This window comes from Antechinus flavipes, chromosome 3, assembly GCF_016432865.1.
Source record: "Antechinus flavipes isolate AdamAnt ecotype Samford, QLD, Australia chromosome 3, AdamAnt_v2, whole genome shotgun sequence".
NCBI lineage: Eukaryota > Metazoa > Chordata > Mammalia > Dasyuromorphia > Dasyuridae > Antechinus > Antechinus flavipes.
This window is the reverse complement of record NC_067400.1, coordinates 170,820,378-170,837,637: the sequence shown is the minus strand read 5'-3', so window position 1 is coordinate 170,837,637 and position 17,260 is coordinate 170,820,378. Positions and strand designations below refer to the sequence as shown.

Here is a 17,260-nt window from a genome sequence, read left to right as displayed (position 1 = left end):
AGACATATGCATAGATAATTTTCAACATTCATTTTTGCAAAACCTTGCTTTCCAAATTTTCTTCCCTCCCCAGATGGCAAGTAATCCATTATGTTATACATGTGCAATTCTTCAATACGTATTTCCACAATTATCATGCTGCATAAGAAAAATTAGATCAAAAAGGAAAAATTGAGAAATTAAATAAAATGCAAGCAAAAAACAATAAAAAAGGGAAAATACTATGTTGCAATCCACACTCAATCCCCACAGTCCCTTCTCTGAGTGCAGATGACTCTTTATCACAAGACCACTGGAATTTGCTTGAATCACCTCGATGTTGAAAAGAACCACATTTATCAGAATTGATCATTGTATAATTTTATTGTTGCTGTATACAATGTTCTCTTGGTTCTGCTCAATTAGCTTAGCATCAGTTCATATAAGTCTCTCCAGGCCTCTCTGAAATCATCTCTGTTGATTGTTTCTTATGGAACAATAACATTCCAAAACATTCATATACCATAATGTATTCAGCCTTTCTCCAACTGATGGGCATTCAATTAGTTTCCAGTTACTTGTCCCTACAAAAGGGGCTGCTGCAATCATTTTTGCGCATGTGGGTCCTTTTCCCTTTTTTTATGATCTTTTTGGGATACAGGCCCAGTAGAGACACCACTGGATGAAAGGATAGATATGCACAGTTTGATAGCCCTTTGGGCATAGTTCCAAATGGCTCTTTAAAATGATTAGATCAGTTCACAATTCCACCAACAATGTATTAGTGTCTGTTTCCTCACATTCCCTCCAACATTGATTATCTTTTACTCTCATCTTAATCAGTGGTATCTCAAGAGTTGTCTTAACTTGCATTTCTCTGATCAATAGTGATTTAGAGCACCTTTTCATATGACTATAAATGGTTTTAATTTCTTCACCTGGGAATTATTTTAAAATACTATTTTAACAATACATTGTATCTTTGGTTTCCACTTAGTGTTGAAATTAATGGTTAATGGAAATATGGTCACAAATATAAACTTAAAAATCTGTCTTCATCCCAATAAATGTCAAAGTCACACACAGCATGGAAAATGCCATCCACACTCAGAAAAAGAACTATAGACTGAATGCTGATGGAAATATATACTATTTTCACTTTTTTGGGAGGTGGTTTTTTCCCTTTTGTTCTAATTTTTTCACATGACTAATGTGGAAATATATTTTAAATGATTGTACATGTATAACCTATGTCAGTCTGCTTGCTGTCTTGGGGAGGGAATGGAGGGAGAAAAATTTGAAACTCAGAAATTTACAAAAATAAATTTTGAAAACTATCTTTACATTTAATTGGAAAAAATAAAATACTATTAAGTGAAGAAAAAAACTACATCCAGCAGAAGCCGCACCTAAGAGAGAAAAGAGCTGCCCCTCGCCTTTTTCTGTCTAATTTGTGAGGGGAAAAAGGTGAAAAGAATTCCTCTGGCGGAACCTTTACCCTGGTTGGAGGAGCCAGGGGGAGGATGTGAGAAAACGGGAGGGGGAGGCTTTAGACAGTTGCACCCAAGGAGCCTGGGAGGAGGGGGGCGCGGTGTGAGGGAGCTAAGCATTGTGGGGATTGCCGGTAGTTTCGGCGGGTACTGTTAAAATGGCGCCGCGGTTACGCGCTGTCCCTAACCATTAGGCAAGCGGTCGGCAGCGGAGGGTGCCTTAGACCTGCGTGGGGGGGCGGGGGAAAAGAGACGAGTAGACCGGCCAGGTGTGAGGGCAAGCACGGCGGCAAAAGCTACCTTTACGCGCCAGGGGAGAAGAAGGGGCAGGAGTCAGGTGAAAGAGGAGAGGGCGGGGGGCAGAGCGGTGGTGGCGGTCCACTCTCCCCCCACCCCCGTGGGCGCGCGCTTCCACCTCTTCTCTCCCCCGCCCCCTCCAGCCCCGCGCGAGGATGGCGACTCCGGATCAGAAGTCCCCGAATGTTCTGCTGCAGAACCTGTGCTGCCGGATTCTGGGCAAGAGCGAAGGTAACGGCGCGGGAAGGAGGGGGGGTGGGGGGGGCGCGCGTGCCTGAGGTAAGGGGGACGCGCGCGCCCGAAGAAGGAAGGCTCCTTTCACTCTTCTTCCCCCCGGACCCCTGCTGCGGAGGTCCGGGGCCACCCGAGCTGGAGTGGAGAGGCGGGCGCGCCCGGTAGCCCTAGCTATCTCTGCTCAGCTGGAGCCGTCGTGGGGCGGGGGCAGAGGGAGAGGTCCTCCTGATGAAGGCTGAGTCACTGTGCTTTGAGCTCACTCTGGGCCGTTCTCTTGTCCGCTGGGGGGTAAAAGTGGAGGCGGGCAGAGAATTTATCCCCCTTTTTGAGGGTGGGGGGTGGGGAGGTCACGTAATGAGGAGGGGAGGGCAGACTTCTTTGGTTCTCTGGGAAACTTGGTGGGTGGGGTTGGAGGGGTGAGTTCCCACAGCTGCGCAGGAGTGGCTTCTACGTGACAGCCACCCGTGACCAAAACATGGTCACATTGTTGAAGAGAGCTGAAGGTTTGTCCATAGGTAAAATTGAACTGGTTCAGTAGTTGAACCTCTGGGTGAGGGACTTTATAAATGACGAGAGGATGAATTGGTAATGGAATTGCCTGGAAATTTCCTATTTTATGTGGCTGTGGCCACTGAATTATTTTAACTATCATAGTCATAAACGTGAAACAAAAAACCATATAGCTACAGTATTAAACAAACCTAAAGAAACCATCTCCCTTCCCTTATTTTCTGGAAAGATTTTGATTATAGATCCAATGATGAAAATTGTAAGACAAAGCTAGTTAAATTTCATTATGTTCCCAGTTTAGCTACCAGGTGGAGGATTTTTTTTTTTCCTTTTGCCAGAAGCAATTTATAAGACTATTTATGTGCAGGATTTGTGATCTTGTGATGTATCATCACAGAGGGATTACCTGCATTAATGAAATCTTAGATCCTTGGGAGTATTGAAATAAATTTTTTCACACTTAAAACTAATAACCCTTTTAAAAATTAACCATTTTTTGCTGATCTTTTCAAAATGTGGCACAAGCATCCCTGCCTTCTTAAAAGAAATATACTGAACAAAATTAAACCTTTTTCTAGTGACAAATCATCATTATGATAATTAGTGCAGTATTCTTTGGGGCTGTGGAAGGAAGCTGGGTCCTTTGCCCCTAACAATAATACCTAAACCTTTATGGGTTTCAAAATCACTTTACATAATTGCTTCATTTAAGCTCATCCATTTTTTTGAGGTAGGTTGTGCAGATATTATTAACAATCCCATTTTTCAAACGAAGGAACAGTTTTATTAAGTTTAATAAACTAAATGGTTTAGTTGGAATTCATATCTAGATCTTAAAAACTTTAAATCTAAAACTTTATTGGGCTTTTCTGCACAAACTTAAATTTTCATAGTGTTTTTTGCTTCCTTCTTTGTCATCATTGTCCACTTTTCACTATTTTCAGTATGTACCTTCAGGATTTCTCCTGATTTATTACTTGTTAATCTAATTTATTGCTTTTAATCTGTGATCTGACAAAATTAGCTAAATTTGTTAGAACTGTTTAAATTTAGAATAAATAGGTCCTGAATAAGAGCCTTAGAGGCTCAGATATGAACCAGAGGTAAGATTTGTCTTTTAATTTTTTGCTTAGAGATCTTACTCAGGTTTTTTGCTGCATTGTGGATAATTGAGGTTAAGTGAGGTGATATGCTTACGTCTTAATTTATGTTTCTATATGCTAATAATTTTAAATAATATTTGTTCCATTCTGCAGAAGAAGGAAAAATAGAAATGATCAGTTGCAACATTTTGTTTAAAATATTCACAGGATCTAGGTTTAAAGCTAGAATGACCCCAGAAATTGAGTCCAACCCCTTGACTTTACAAATAGAGACAGAGTTGTAGGGAAAATTGCAGAGATGAGAGATGGCTCACATCACAAGTGGCAGAACTGACACAGGAAATCAGGGCCTCTCTAGATGCAATTCCATTGCACCACACTGCCTCTGGTGGTATATATTTCATAGCATTTTTAGATACAATTTATTTAAATCCTAGTTAAAATGTTTATGTAGTTAGACTTTTTGAGTTGTATGTAACAAATATTTGATATCTTTTTCACAACAGTGCCCTTTGTGAAGATCTGCTTTTGATGAACTAACAAAGAGCTTCTAACTTCTTTTTAAATTATATTTTTAAACTACTTTGGCATACCTATGAACTTTCTGGGATATGCGTGATATATAGGGATAAAGTCAACCTGTAATATTTTCTGCCATCTAGCAGTTCATATATGTATATGTATACAGACATACATACAATACATATATACTTAAACACATGTATGTATAAAATATGTGTTTATATATACATATATGGTGGTATCTCCCAACAGTTTTTATTTTTGACTTTGTATAATTCAGTTTATGCAGTGTAAATTACTATGCTTTAGTGTTGCAGGCACAAAAAAAGTGTAGATGCACTTCCTCTCTTCAGGTAGTCTGGCTAGATAAAGCATAAATACATGAATAACAATATTAGAGAGAAGAGTTCATTTTAAAAGAAAGCTTGTGATTAATTTCCAAAGTAATATATAGCTATAATCTTTTATAAGAGATGAAAAAAATTGGGCTCAAATGGATTAGGATGCCTTCATGGTAAATGGAAGGGGGAAATTGATCTTATTTTGAAACATGAAATATGATTGAATGAGATAGAAGATAACTTACAGGTGGGAGAAATAAAATGAATGAAGGTTTGGAGGTGAAAAAGCTCGATATGCTGGGAAACAGTAGATTAGTTACAATGGAAGGTTTGGGAAAATGAAGAATTGACATTATGAATAGAAAGGTGGTTTGGGGGACATATTTTGGAGAGCTTCAAACTCTGTAGACTAAGGAGCTTTGTAGACACTGTAGACATATATGCATGTTTTTGTGTACCCTCACATAGTAAATCCTGCACTATATATGGAATTGTGCTTGAGTTCTAGTTAGCCCTGTTTTTCAAAGAGTGAATGATAGCCTTTGAAATGCCAGAACCTTAAATATTTAACATCCTAAGTGAAAATCTTTTAAAAATATTTTCTTGCATTAAGCACAGTATTCAATTTAACTTTTTCATGATGATTTAGAGACATAATGATATGAGTTTTTATGATATTGTATATCCAAATAGTACTGAAAGGGTACTAAAAAGGTACTAAGGCTTTGGAGCTTAGTTTTTTGAAACATTCCTATCACTTTCTTTGGGTCATTTACCTCTTTATTTTAAAGGAAGACTAAACAAATATCTGTAACAAGTATCTGTAACTTTTTTAACCTCTTCTATAGTGAAATATAGTTTGCTGTTCTGAAAAATTAATTAATAGAATAATGAAAGTTCTTATTTCTTCTAGAAAATAACTATTATTATGATTTGATTTATCAGCATCATTCAGAATAATCACTTATGATTTAGCTTTTGTGATACTGCTTTCTCTACCATTTCAATTTCTTTTCTTTCTTCCCTCCCCTTCTCCCCCTCCCCCCCCCCCCCCCCCCCCTTGCATCTCAATTTCTTTTGCAGGGTCATCTGTTTCCTATCCATGTATGGGTATCCCTCAGGGCTTTTGGACTTTTTATTCCGTTGGCAAGTTCATCAGGCTATATGAGTCTGAATCTGAAGATGATTCCCAAATCTATAATGTATCCCAAATCTCTTTAATGAACTCTTAGCATTACCAGTGTTTTTTGGCACCGAACCATTGACATCTTAAACTTATTGTGTCCAAAAAGAACATCATCTTTTGCTCTCACTTATCCTGCAATTCTATCCATTCTCTCCAGCTTCTTTTTTTTGTGTGTGTGTGGGGGGGGGGGGAGGGAAGGGGTAGGACACCATCATTCTTTTCTTTGTACAGATTTACTACCTTGGAATCATCCTTGATAGCTTTCTCCCTTTTGTTTCTCAGTAACCAATCCCTTATCAAATTTTGATTCGATCTCTTAAGATTCTTATCTCTTAATAATTCTATCAAATTATTATTCTTCACATACAGATCAGACTGTGCCACCTTAATGTTCAAAAAAATCTCTTGTGCAACTTGTAACCTCTAGGATAAAGAATCAATTCCGTAGTTTATTATTTAAAGCTTTTTACAAGTAAGCTGTCTTCCACATTTTCCATCTTACTTCATATGAATTCCTGAACTGTATGTCACACATATCCCAGAAAGTTCATACATATGCCAAAGTAGTTTAAAAATATACTTTAAAAAGAAGTTAGAAGCTCTTTGTTAGTTCATCAAAAGCAGATCATCACAAAGGGCACTGTTGAGAAAAAGATGATATCAAAAGTCTTAACTAGATAAACATTTTAACCAGGATTTAAATAAATTGTATCTAAAAATGCTATGAAATATATATCACCAGAGGCGGTATGGTGCAATGGAATTGGATCTAGAGAGATCCTGGTTTCCTATGTCAGTTCTGCCACTTGTGATGTGAGCCATCTCACATCTCGGCATTTCCCCCTGGCCTACTAAGTATTCCCTGAAGTTGGCATTCTGACACCTGCTTGAAATCTCATCTCTGAGAATTCTTGTCTTTCTTCAAAGCTCAGCCCAGATGCCATCTATGAGAAGTCTTCTGGTTCTCCTCTCTCATTTATTTCTTAGTTCTCTTTGTTTTTCCTTATCTTGTGTTTATTCATATGTTTACTTGTTTTTCTATTCCAAGTATTATGTAAGCTCCTTGAGGTCAAAGGCTATTTTGATTTTCCCCTTTTATTCTCAACTCAAATCTGCCTTATTCACCATAGATGCTTAATAAATGTTTGTTGAGTTGAACTGAAATAATCTGTGCTTCACTATGTTTTTGTGAGGTAATTCCAAAGCCCACAAATCTTTGATGGCATTTCTGAAACAAGGTACCATAGTTTTTTCCAAGTCCTCTTTAATATTTGACTTTGGATAGAGTTACTAGTACATACAACATTTAAAAATAGCATCGTAATGCTATTATTGCATTAATGCAATAAAAAATTTGATAGGACTGTACATTAGATCAATTCTTTTCTGTTATATTTATGTTCTTGATAATACCCTTGTTCATTGATTGAATCAATGAAATAATGTTGGCAAACAGGAAGATGGTAAAAGTATGCTCTGATTTCTAAGGAAAGCTCTTTAATTGTTTAGCAAATAGATAGGCTGTTTTGTTTTCAATAGCTTCTGTATGCCACTCTGAAGTACTCAATGGCCATAAAGTAGCTCTTTAGCACAGGAGGTACAGTTCAGCCAATTAAAAAATTTTAGTATCCCCAAAGAGCCTAAATACCATGTTGACTGGATATCCCTTAACTCATTTTATTCTTACATTGACATTGTGAAACTAAGAAAGGAAACTTATGATATTCTTGTTTGATAGTTAAGGAAACTGAGACACTAGCTTAATTTTTCCAACTCCTTTACATTTTCAAATGGACAAACAGCCTATCTTTTGGGAAGATGTGGAATCACAATGACTTTTCTGGTTATTTGGGGGAAGGCATTCTGTGGAGACAGGACTCTGTAGTGATAAGATAAAGAGAACATTTTATATCTACTGGTGGTAATTCATTCAACAAGTAAATGATATGCATAGCTTTTGATTTGATATCACCTGTATCTAGTGTAGCGCTTTGTACAGAGTAGGTTTTTAATAAATACTCTTTCTGAATGGATGAATGATCAGGATACTAGGTACTCTGTTAGGCAATATTTAGAATATGGCTTGAGAAGGCAAGTAGGTTGAAAAAAGACTAAAGCACTCAATATTTTTAACAACTGTTGAATAAAGAAATAATGTGGCTGATGTAGTAAATGATGTGGTTGTAGGCACCAAGTAAGAGTACCAACTATTGGTCATGTGAAGAATTCATGATGACCATTCTCTTTGGTGCAGAAGAAGTTGTAGACAAAACAAATGGACACAGTAGGTACCAGGAATGATAAATATGAAATAGAGTGGGAGAGCATATTGTTATCAAGAGAAGATTTTCTTAATTAATGGTGAAAAGACAAGTTCACAATTACCCAGGAGAAAGAGAATACCTCATGAGTTTGGGGCATGCCCTTAACTGCTAGGCTAAATCCTAATGCTGAATCCAAGAGGACCCTGTAAGTTTCTCGTGAACTTAGCTTCACACACTAGATCAAAGTGATAAGCATGACCACAGAGTGACCTCGCCTTTCTGGTCTTCTACTTACTTAAGCATCATACCTGTGAAGTGCTTTTTTCTCTGAAAGTACTGACTCTGGAAGGTCCTCTTAAGCCCATTCCCATCATTGTATACATCTGGTTATTGCTTTAAACTGTGAGAAATATAATTGTTTTGTATTAAAGCTGCCTGATGATCTAACTGATGGGGGTGAACTCTGAAACTGTGTCCTCTTTAATCTGTAAAAAAGGGGAAATTGGTGTCTCAGGCCCTCCTCTGGGAAAGCATATCTTTCCAGACACATTAAGTGGCTTCATTCAATTGGAGATCTTGGTCAAACCACCCTCCATTGATCTTTTTGAGGGTGGCCTGGATCCGCTTCAGGAAATTCCCAAGACTCTGGGGAAAAAGTCTTCAAAATGATTTTATTCATTTGGAGATGTGGGCCTGATATTCCTGTTGGGTGGCTTGAAATTCCCAACATAAGTACTCTTTTCTTTTCTTTTCTTTTCTTTTTTTTTTTTTTTTATAATAACTTTTTATTGACAGAACCCATGCCAGGGTAATTTTTTTACATTATCCCTTGCATTCGCTTCTGTTCCCATTTTTCCCCTCCCTTCCTCTACTCCCACCCCTAGATGGCAAGCAGTCCTATATATGTTAAATATATTGCAGTATATCTTAGATACAATATATGTTTGCAGAACCGAATAGTTCTCTTGTTGCACGGGGAGAATTGGATTCAGAAGGCAAAAATAACACGGGAAGAAAAACAAAAATGCAAATAGTTTACATTCATTTCCCAGTGTTCTTTCTTTGGGTGTAGCTGCTTTTGTCCATCATTTATCAATTGAAACGGAGTTAGGTCTCTTTGTCAAAGAAATCCATTAAGTACTCTTTTCAACTGGAAATCTATGCCTGGGGCATTGACAAACATTGAAGGAATCTCATTCAATGGAAGCCCTAGCCCTAGACTACCAATAAGAGATAACTCTGAACCCCAAACTTTTCAGAAGTCTGAAGCAGGATTATGCCTTGCCAAGGAACCTGCTGCCTGCTAGGACTCTTGCCCGCTATGAAGATACCTTCTTTTCAGTGATAACCTTTTTTATTTCTCTGACAGGACCTTGATACTGAGGAGTCTGTCTTCCTAGCGAAACTACTTCTCAGTGCCAATAAAAATTCTTTTTGACATTCAGACTTTTCAGATTTGCAAATTCTTTCACATGTGACCTGTGCATGGACCAGAGGGGATTCCCCATCTCAATTCTCACACCTCTCCACTACCACTACACCCACATCACTGCATTCGTTTTACTTCTTTTATCACCTGCTTGCTTTGCTAGTTACAATCCTGTATAAATGCTGTGCCTCAGTCACTTTATACTGAATGCTTTGGATGATAGTACCATTGGTCAGCTAGCTTATTAAATTCTCCACATTAAAAGATGAAAAAAACAATCTCTTGTCTTGCTTCAGTTTCTCTGGAGTTACACTAAAAGGGATTTAGTATCCTAAAAGAATTAACTACCTCTAAGAAGGGAGAGACAGGGGCAGCTAGATGGTGCAGCATATAGAGTGCTAGCCCTGAATTCAGGAGGGCCTGAGTTCAATTTCAGCTTCAGACATTTCCCACTTCCCAGCTGTGTGACCCTGGGTGAGATACCTTAAAGCATGATGGGGGGAATAGGAGAACAGACACCATGTGGCATGGGGGAGGAGTGAAGGGAAAGACTATGAGGTAGAGCCAGATTTTATAGCGGAAGTTTAACCTCAGGGACTTCTTGGCTGGCCACATCAAGGAAGGGCCACTTACAGAGGGGAGGAGAACTTCTACAGACGGTGTGCCTCAGGTATTTAACCTGGATTTGTTTGCTGGATACTGCAAGATGGGACATTAATGTTAAACTGATAACCACCAGAGCCTCTGTTTGTTTGCCCCAGGGCAATCAGTGTTTCATTCTTTATCAATGGCACCAGCCATCTAGGATCTCATCAGGAATATAAAGTACATTTATTTAATATTGACCATATTAATTTATCATTTGACACTGCGGGATATTAGGTATCAATTAGTCCTTGAAAGTTAAATGATTTAGTGGTTTTAAATCCTATTTTGATATTATGACTTTAGCAATACCAGGCAGGGATTTGATAGGGTGATTGTAATGCCGGAGAAACTGAGGCAGGAGAGAGATTAGAGAGTTTTAATATTTTTATTAATGGGAGAGTAAGATTGACTGGACAGGACTCTCGTCTCAGATTATCCAGTCAGACAGAGATAAGTATACTGGGACCAAGGAATCCATATTGGTCCCAGGGCTGGAGGACCCAAAGAATCCAGCGTCCAGCATACAGCTGCCAGACGCCATTCTCCAGCAATGAATGGAGGAACAACAACTTCTTAAATACCTTTTTGGAGACAAAGAAGAGAAAGGGAGGGAAAGTTTTTATCAGGATGGGGAAGCCATAAAACCTAAAAATTCCAGAGACAAAGAAGTAAAGATATCATGGGTTGGTCTTGGAATATTCTAAAGGAATATTGTAAATCCATAAAAGAGTCAGGAGAGCTACTCTTTTATCTTGCTAATTTACAACCCGAGAGCGAATAATCCTTAGTTTTACTGGGTCAGAGACAGAACAGTTAAGGTAACTGAGACAGGGAAACTGAGTCAGGACAGTTAAAGAAAACTGTGGCATAACAGTGATAACCTGGCTACACTGGATTTACAAACTAGATTGAATTGAGAAAGTGAATTAGTCAGTCTTCTAAATTTATCTTGATGTTTTTTGATGAGATTGCTCATGTAATGCCCTTCTTTCCAATCTTCTTCTTTTTTTTCCCCCTTGAATCATTTTCTGATTTTATGGCCTAGTCTCCTTTTCCCATTCCTCCCCAAGACATCCAGTGCTTGTGTTGTCACCTGGCATCCCAGAATTACCCATTGTACGACAGGTCTGCCCTTTTCTTTTTCCAAAATTTGTCATCGTTTTTTCCTCTTTTGGCCTTTCTGTTCACTCCATCCCTTCTCTAGATGTAAGTAAGCAGAGCATACTAAAGAGTAAATGACACTGATCTTTTAGCCATTATGAAAGACAGTGAATCTCTAGAGCAGTGTTTGTGGGAAATATTAATCTATTTCCTTTCTTATTTGATGGTCAGTTAATGAACGGGATATATTCCAAGTAACATGCTTTGTTGTCAGAAATTTAATTACCAGAGATAGAAATAAAATGGAAGAGGCATAAAGATGTCTTTAAGAACATTTGAAAAATAATTACAATGACAAAAATAGCATAAATATTAAATACTACCATCAAATTAGAAGAAAGATGGCATAATATATAGAATGCTAACATGGAGTTGGAGTACCTGAGTTCACATCTTACCTGTTATATACTCTTAATATGACTAGGGACAAATTGCTTGATCTTTCAATGCCTCAGGTATAATCTCTTAAAACAGGAATTTATAGTCAAATTGTTCATCTATAGATGAGATGTAGAGTTTCCACATTGAAAATTTCCTTTATTGACTTAATCACAGGGCTAACACAACCTCTCCCCCGGCCCAAAACAGGAATGTATTTTATACAAATATGAATTTTAATGCTTAGCATTGTTTGAAAATAATTATTCATTTAAAGATAATTCAGCTGGATGTAGGCTGTTGCTCTGCATTATCAAGGATGCCAGAAATTGCATGGAGAAGCAGATGGTGTCCATTGTGACTTTTTTCCCTTTCTCTTTTTACTCTTCTAGTAAACTCACCTCCTTGGGTGGTCACAGCCTTGTCCTTGTTGTTGGAAGAGGCAGAGGGATTAGAAGACAGAGGAAGAAATGTTCTTTTTTTTTCCTCAAGGCTTACAACATAAAATTCTCTCAGCTGTCAGGAATGCTATATTGATTTATGTTATTCCTCATGACCATGGTCATGTTTAGTTGATGTCTCTTGATTTTCATGATGCCAAAAATGTTAAAGCAGTATGGTTTTTCTTTAATGTCACAAAACTTTTTGTGTAGTCCAAAATTTAGCTATTTTTTTCTTAAGTAAACCAGTTGACATGGTAAGTTTTTTTGGCCTTAAGCTTTAGAAATTCCTGTAAAAGTTGTAGTGATTTGGGGGCATAGTTAGGCACTTCTGATCTTATAGAAGACTACAACTGAATAAGAAAAGAGAAAAACTAAGTGAGTAAAGAACCAGAAGCAAGGATATCAAAGATAATAGAGGTTAGAGAGCTGGTTGAAAAGGATAAGCAAGGTCATCTGGATGGTGGGGAACATGGAGCAAAGATGACAAGCTCATAGGATAATGGATTTCAAGATTGCTCTGTTGTTAATGGTTTCATTAGGAACTGCTCTTTTAGATTCAAATACATTTACTTCTACTAGTGCCTCTGAAATAACATACAAGTTGTAGATTGCTGTCATCATTTGGGACATTTTAAAAAATGCTTTCTTAAAGCTACTATAGTTAATTTCTAAGAGTTGGATTACTCATCTTTTAATGCTAATTTTGTAGATTGCTTAGCATGCTTTTTATTTCATGAAATTCATTGTCTTTAGTCAGGCACTGTGCAAGTACCTACCATACAAGGAACTTGCTGTAATGGGAGAAGACAACACATGACAAGGGAGCAGTGATAGTTTTGGTTAAGGTTCTTAGGGATAAGACTACTTACTAAGAAGAGAATTTAAAGAGCGAAGAATGAATCTAGAAGTGAAGTAAGCATGATCTATGTGCCTTATGAAATGGTAGTTAGCCCACGGACTTACCATCAATCAGAAGGCTACAATGTATAGGCATACTTTTGAATGAGAAGACTACCAAAGGAGAGAAGTCTGGAGAGTGGAACTAGGAACTGATGAGTCACTTAAATTTTCTTAATCCTACTTATTTATAATTTTTCTCATCAATAAGAGCTCAGTTGAAAATGTGAAATATTTTAAGTCGTGACTCATGTTAGTGTAATTACATTACATCTAAATCACTTGTCTTTTAATGAAATTATTTTTAGACAGAGATTTTGCTTTTGTCTTCATATTTATTTTATAGGTTTTTAAAAAATGTCAATATATTTATGAGTCTTTTTCATTTTTTTTAGAATTTTTCACCTACCCATATCTTTTTTCCTACTTTGTAGGCACATAGTAGTTGCCTAATAAATGCTTGTTGATTGAGTTTTAAAAATTCCAAAACAAAACTAATACATATTGCTTTGATAATTCTTTCTTTTTAAATTTTTTTTAAAGCTTTTTATTTATAAAACATGTATAGGTCATTTTTCTTTTTAAAAAAAATTAAAAATGTATATATTAAAAATATATATATACACATACACATACATTTATACAATTATCTTGCTGTACAAGAAAATTCAGATCAAGAAGGAAGAAAAAAAAACTGAGAAAGAAAATAAAATGCAAGCAAACAACAAGAAAGAATGTGAGAATGCTATATTGTGGTCCACACTCAGTTCCCACAGTCCTCTCTCTGGGTATAGATGTTCATCCCTGAACCAGTGTTACTGGTTTGAATCATCTCATTGTTGAAGAGAGCCATGTCCATCAGAATTAATCATTGTATAGTCTTGTTGCCACGTATAATGATCTCCTGGTTCTGCTCATTTCACTTAGTATCAGTTCATGTAAGTCTCTCCAGGCTTCTCTGAAATCATCCTAGTGGTTGTTTCTTACAGAACAATAATATTCCATAACATTCATATATCATAACTTATTCAGCCATTCTCCAACTAATGGGCATCCACTCAGTTTCCAGTTTCTTGCCACTATAAAATAGGCTGCACATTTTGCACATGTGGGTCCCTTTCCCTCTTTTAAGATTTATTTGGGATATAATCTCAGTAGAAAAACTGGATCAAAGGGTATTGCACAGTTTGATAATTTTTTTGAGCATAGTTCCAAATTGTTCTTCATAATCCATTCACTACCAACACCAACAATGTATCAGTGTCCCAATTTTCCCACATCCCTTCCAACATTGATTCCTATAATGATAATTTGTTTCCTATCATCTTAGTCAATCTGACAGGTGTGTAGTGGTTATCTCAGAGTTGTCTTAATTTTCATTTCTCTGATTAATAGTGATTTGGAGCACCTTTTCATATAACTACAGATAGTTTCATTTTCATCATCTGAAAATTGGCTGTTCATATCCTTTGACTATTTATCGTTTAGAGAATGCCTTGAGCTGTTATAAATTTGAGTCAATTCTCTCTATATTTTTTAAATGAGGCCTTTATCAGAACCTTTGAATGTAAAAATGTTTCCTCAGTTTATTGCTTCTCTCTAATCTTATCTGCATTAGTTTTGTTTGTACAAAAAATTTTAAAATTAATATAATAAAAATTATCTATTTTGTGATCATTAATGATCTCTAGTTCTTCTTTGGTCACAAATTCCTTCTTCCTCCACAGATCTGAGAGGTAAACTATCCTATGTTCTTCTAATTTGTTTATAATATTATTCTTTATGTCTGGATCATGAACCCGAATAGGTAATTTTTCAACATTGATCCTTGCAAAATCTTGTGTTCCAGATTTTCCCCTCCTTCCCTCTATCCCCTCCCCTAGATGACAGGTAAACCAATACATGTTAAATATGTTGAAATGTATGTTAAATCCAATATATGTACACATAACTTTTTATAAGTTATCTTGCTGCACAAGAAAAATCAGATTAGGAAGGGAAAAAAAAACTGTAAAAGAAAACAAAATGCATTGCTTTGATATTTCAACTTTCATAATGATCATTGTATTTTTATCTAAAAGAACCACAGAATTCTGGAAACTCGAGTAAAATGACGTGAAGCAAAAGACTTGTTTTGTCATTCAACTAAATATGGCAAAAACAAAAACAACCAAAAAAAAAACCAGAATCCCAAACCAAAAAGCCTGTTTTTTGACTGAGACCTAGAGAATTATGTAAAAATGCTAGAGATAATCTAAAGACTGGAAAATTTAAGCATAATCTTGTATGGTATAAAAAAGACATTAAAAAAAAAGGAAATTCATGTCAAAAATGTTTTTTTTTGAATTTTTATTGCTATATTTTGTTTTTACGTCAACTTCATTTTTCAATGTATTCTTTCTCATCTCCTGGAGATCCATCCTTTATAACAAAGAATTTTTTTTTTAAAGGGAACAAAAGAGAGAGTTCAGCAAAATGAACAGATTGAAAGTGTCACATGCAAAATTCTATGCAGTCTCTCCTCCTCACACCAGCCCTTAGCTCAAAGTACCCTCATACCCTCATACCTGCAAAGAAGTGCAAAGTAACCTTTTCATATCTCTGGGGTCAATGTGTTCATTATGATTTCATAGCATTGTTTCAGTTATTTTATTGCTGTTCTTTTCCTTTATGTTTCTATAGTAATTAATTGTATATATTACTGGTTTTGCCTTCCTTTGCATTAGATCTTTGCAAAGAACTTCTCATACTTTAGTGAAATTGTGAGTTCTACCAAGAAACTTAAAAAAGCCTTTTCCTTGCCTACTATATGCTCTCTCAAATCTATAACAATCCAATGCCTGTGTCATCTTGTTATTCATTATTTCTAACATGGCCTGGAATCTAATGATCTTATTCAGCATACAAATTGAGGTTTTGTACCTCAGCTCTCATCTGGGACCATCTATCTCCCCAACCATTTGTGTCCCCAGTAATTAGAGTAAGTTAGTTATCTTTCACAAATAAAAATGCTTATCAATTATGAAAATCGGCAACAACAAAAATACTAAAAGAAACAGACATATATGCATCTAGCAACATATAGATAATGAAGCCAAATGCTTATTTAGGATATAATGATCACATATTTTCAGATAGAAACTGCAAGATCTTACATCTACTGAATACTTTCCCTGATTATTTAAATTTGCTATAAGAAGAAAAAGCAGGTACATCATTATAATCAAAAACTGGTCCTTCAGGCCTCATTCTGTGAGCACATACATGAAAGGATAAAGCATCCTTAGCTTAGTTTAATGATTCCACCTTATAGCTAGACTCAGGAATAATCAGATAGGTTTTTATTCAAAGGAATACCATTGGGAAACTGAGTCAGAAGGATCGCACCTTAAGTGGAGGCCAAGATTGTCCTCCCAACTCGTGCCCAGATACTAAGCTCCATTTGTAACAATAAAAGATCAAATTCCTCTGAGTAGCTTGTGGCATATTCCTCTCAGATGGTGGATTACTGGCTTGATGATCCGTCAGACAATCATATCTAAATTCAGAACTCTAAATAATATCAGCTACAGTCTCAAGAGATTTTTATCTCAGATAGCAAGTCTCATTAATCAAAACTTCAGGTGAATTTAGGTCTTTAAGAATCTCATATCCTGGGACAGCTAGGTGGCTCAGTGGATAGGGCACCGGTTCTGAAGTCAGGAGGACCTGAGTTCAAATCTGGCCTCAGACACTTAACATGTCCTAGCTGTGTGACCCTGGGCAAGTCACTTAACCCTAATTGCCTCAGCCAAAAAAAAAAAGACTCATATCTTTTTTTTTTTTTTTTTTTAAATATAACTTTTTATTGACAGAACCCATGCCAGGGTAATTTTTTACAACATTATCCCTTGCACTCACTTCTGTTCTGACTTTTCCCCTCCCTCCCTCCACCTCCTCCCCCAGATGGCAAGCAGTCCTAGACATGTTAAATATGTCACAGTATATCCTAGATACAATATATATATGCAGAACCGAACAGTTCTCTTGTTGCACAGGAAGAATTGGATTCAGAAGGTAAAAATAATCCGGGAAGAAAAACAAAAATACAAACAGTTTACATTCATTTCCCAATGTTCTTTCTTTGGGTATAGCTGCTTCTGTCCATCATTGGTCATTTGAAACTGAATTAGAATCTCATATCCTAAATAAGTATTGACTATACCTTACTTTATGTAAGAGATTCATCCTACAAAATTCACAGCTTATCTTCAGATCTAAGTAGATGGGTTTTAAATTCAACATTATACAAATCATTTTTCTTTAAGATGCTCAATAACCAATCTATATCAAAAATGTTGAGATATTAATCGTGTTCAAAGGGACAAAGACATAAATC

The 17,260-nt window shown here is 36.4% G+C and overlaps 1 protein-coding gene across 1 annotated transcript in view; it reads left to right on the top strand.

The window, feature by feature from the left end:
• The first annotated feature begins 1,449 nt into the window (after positions 1–1,449).
• The window catches only part of TUBGCP3 (tubulin gamma complex associated protein 3), a 155,724-nt gene continuing 139,913 nt past the window's right edge, over positions 1,450–17,260 (top strand). The window contains exon 1 of the mRNA XM_051984219.1: positions 1,450–1,997. Coding sequence (XP_051840179.1) covers positions 1,922–1,997 — 76 coding nt within the window. The 5' untranslated portion in view covers positions 1,450–1,921. The remainder of the gene's footprint in view (positions 1,998–17,260) is intronic.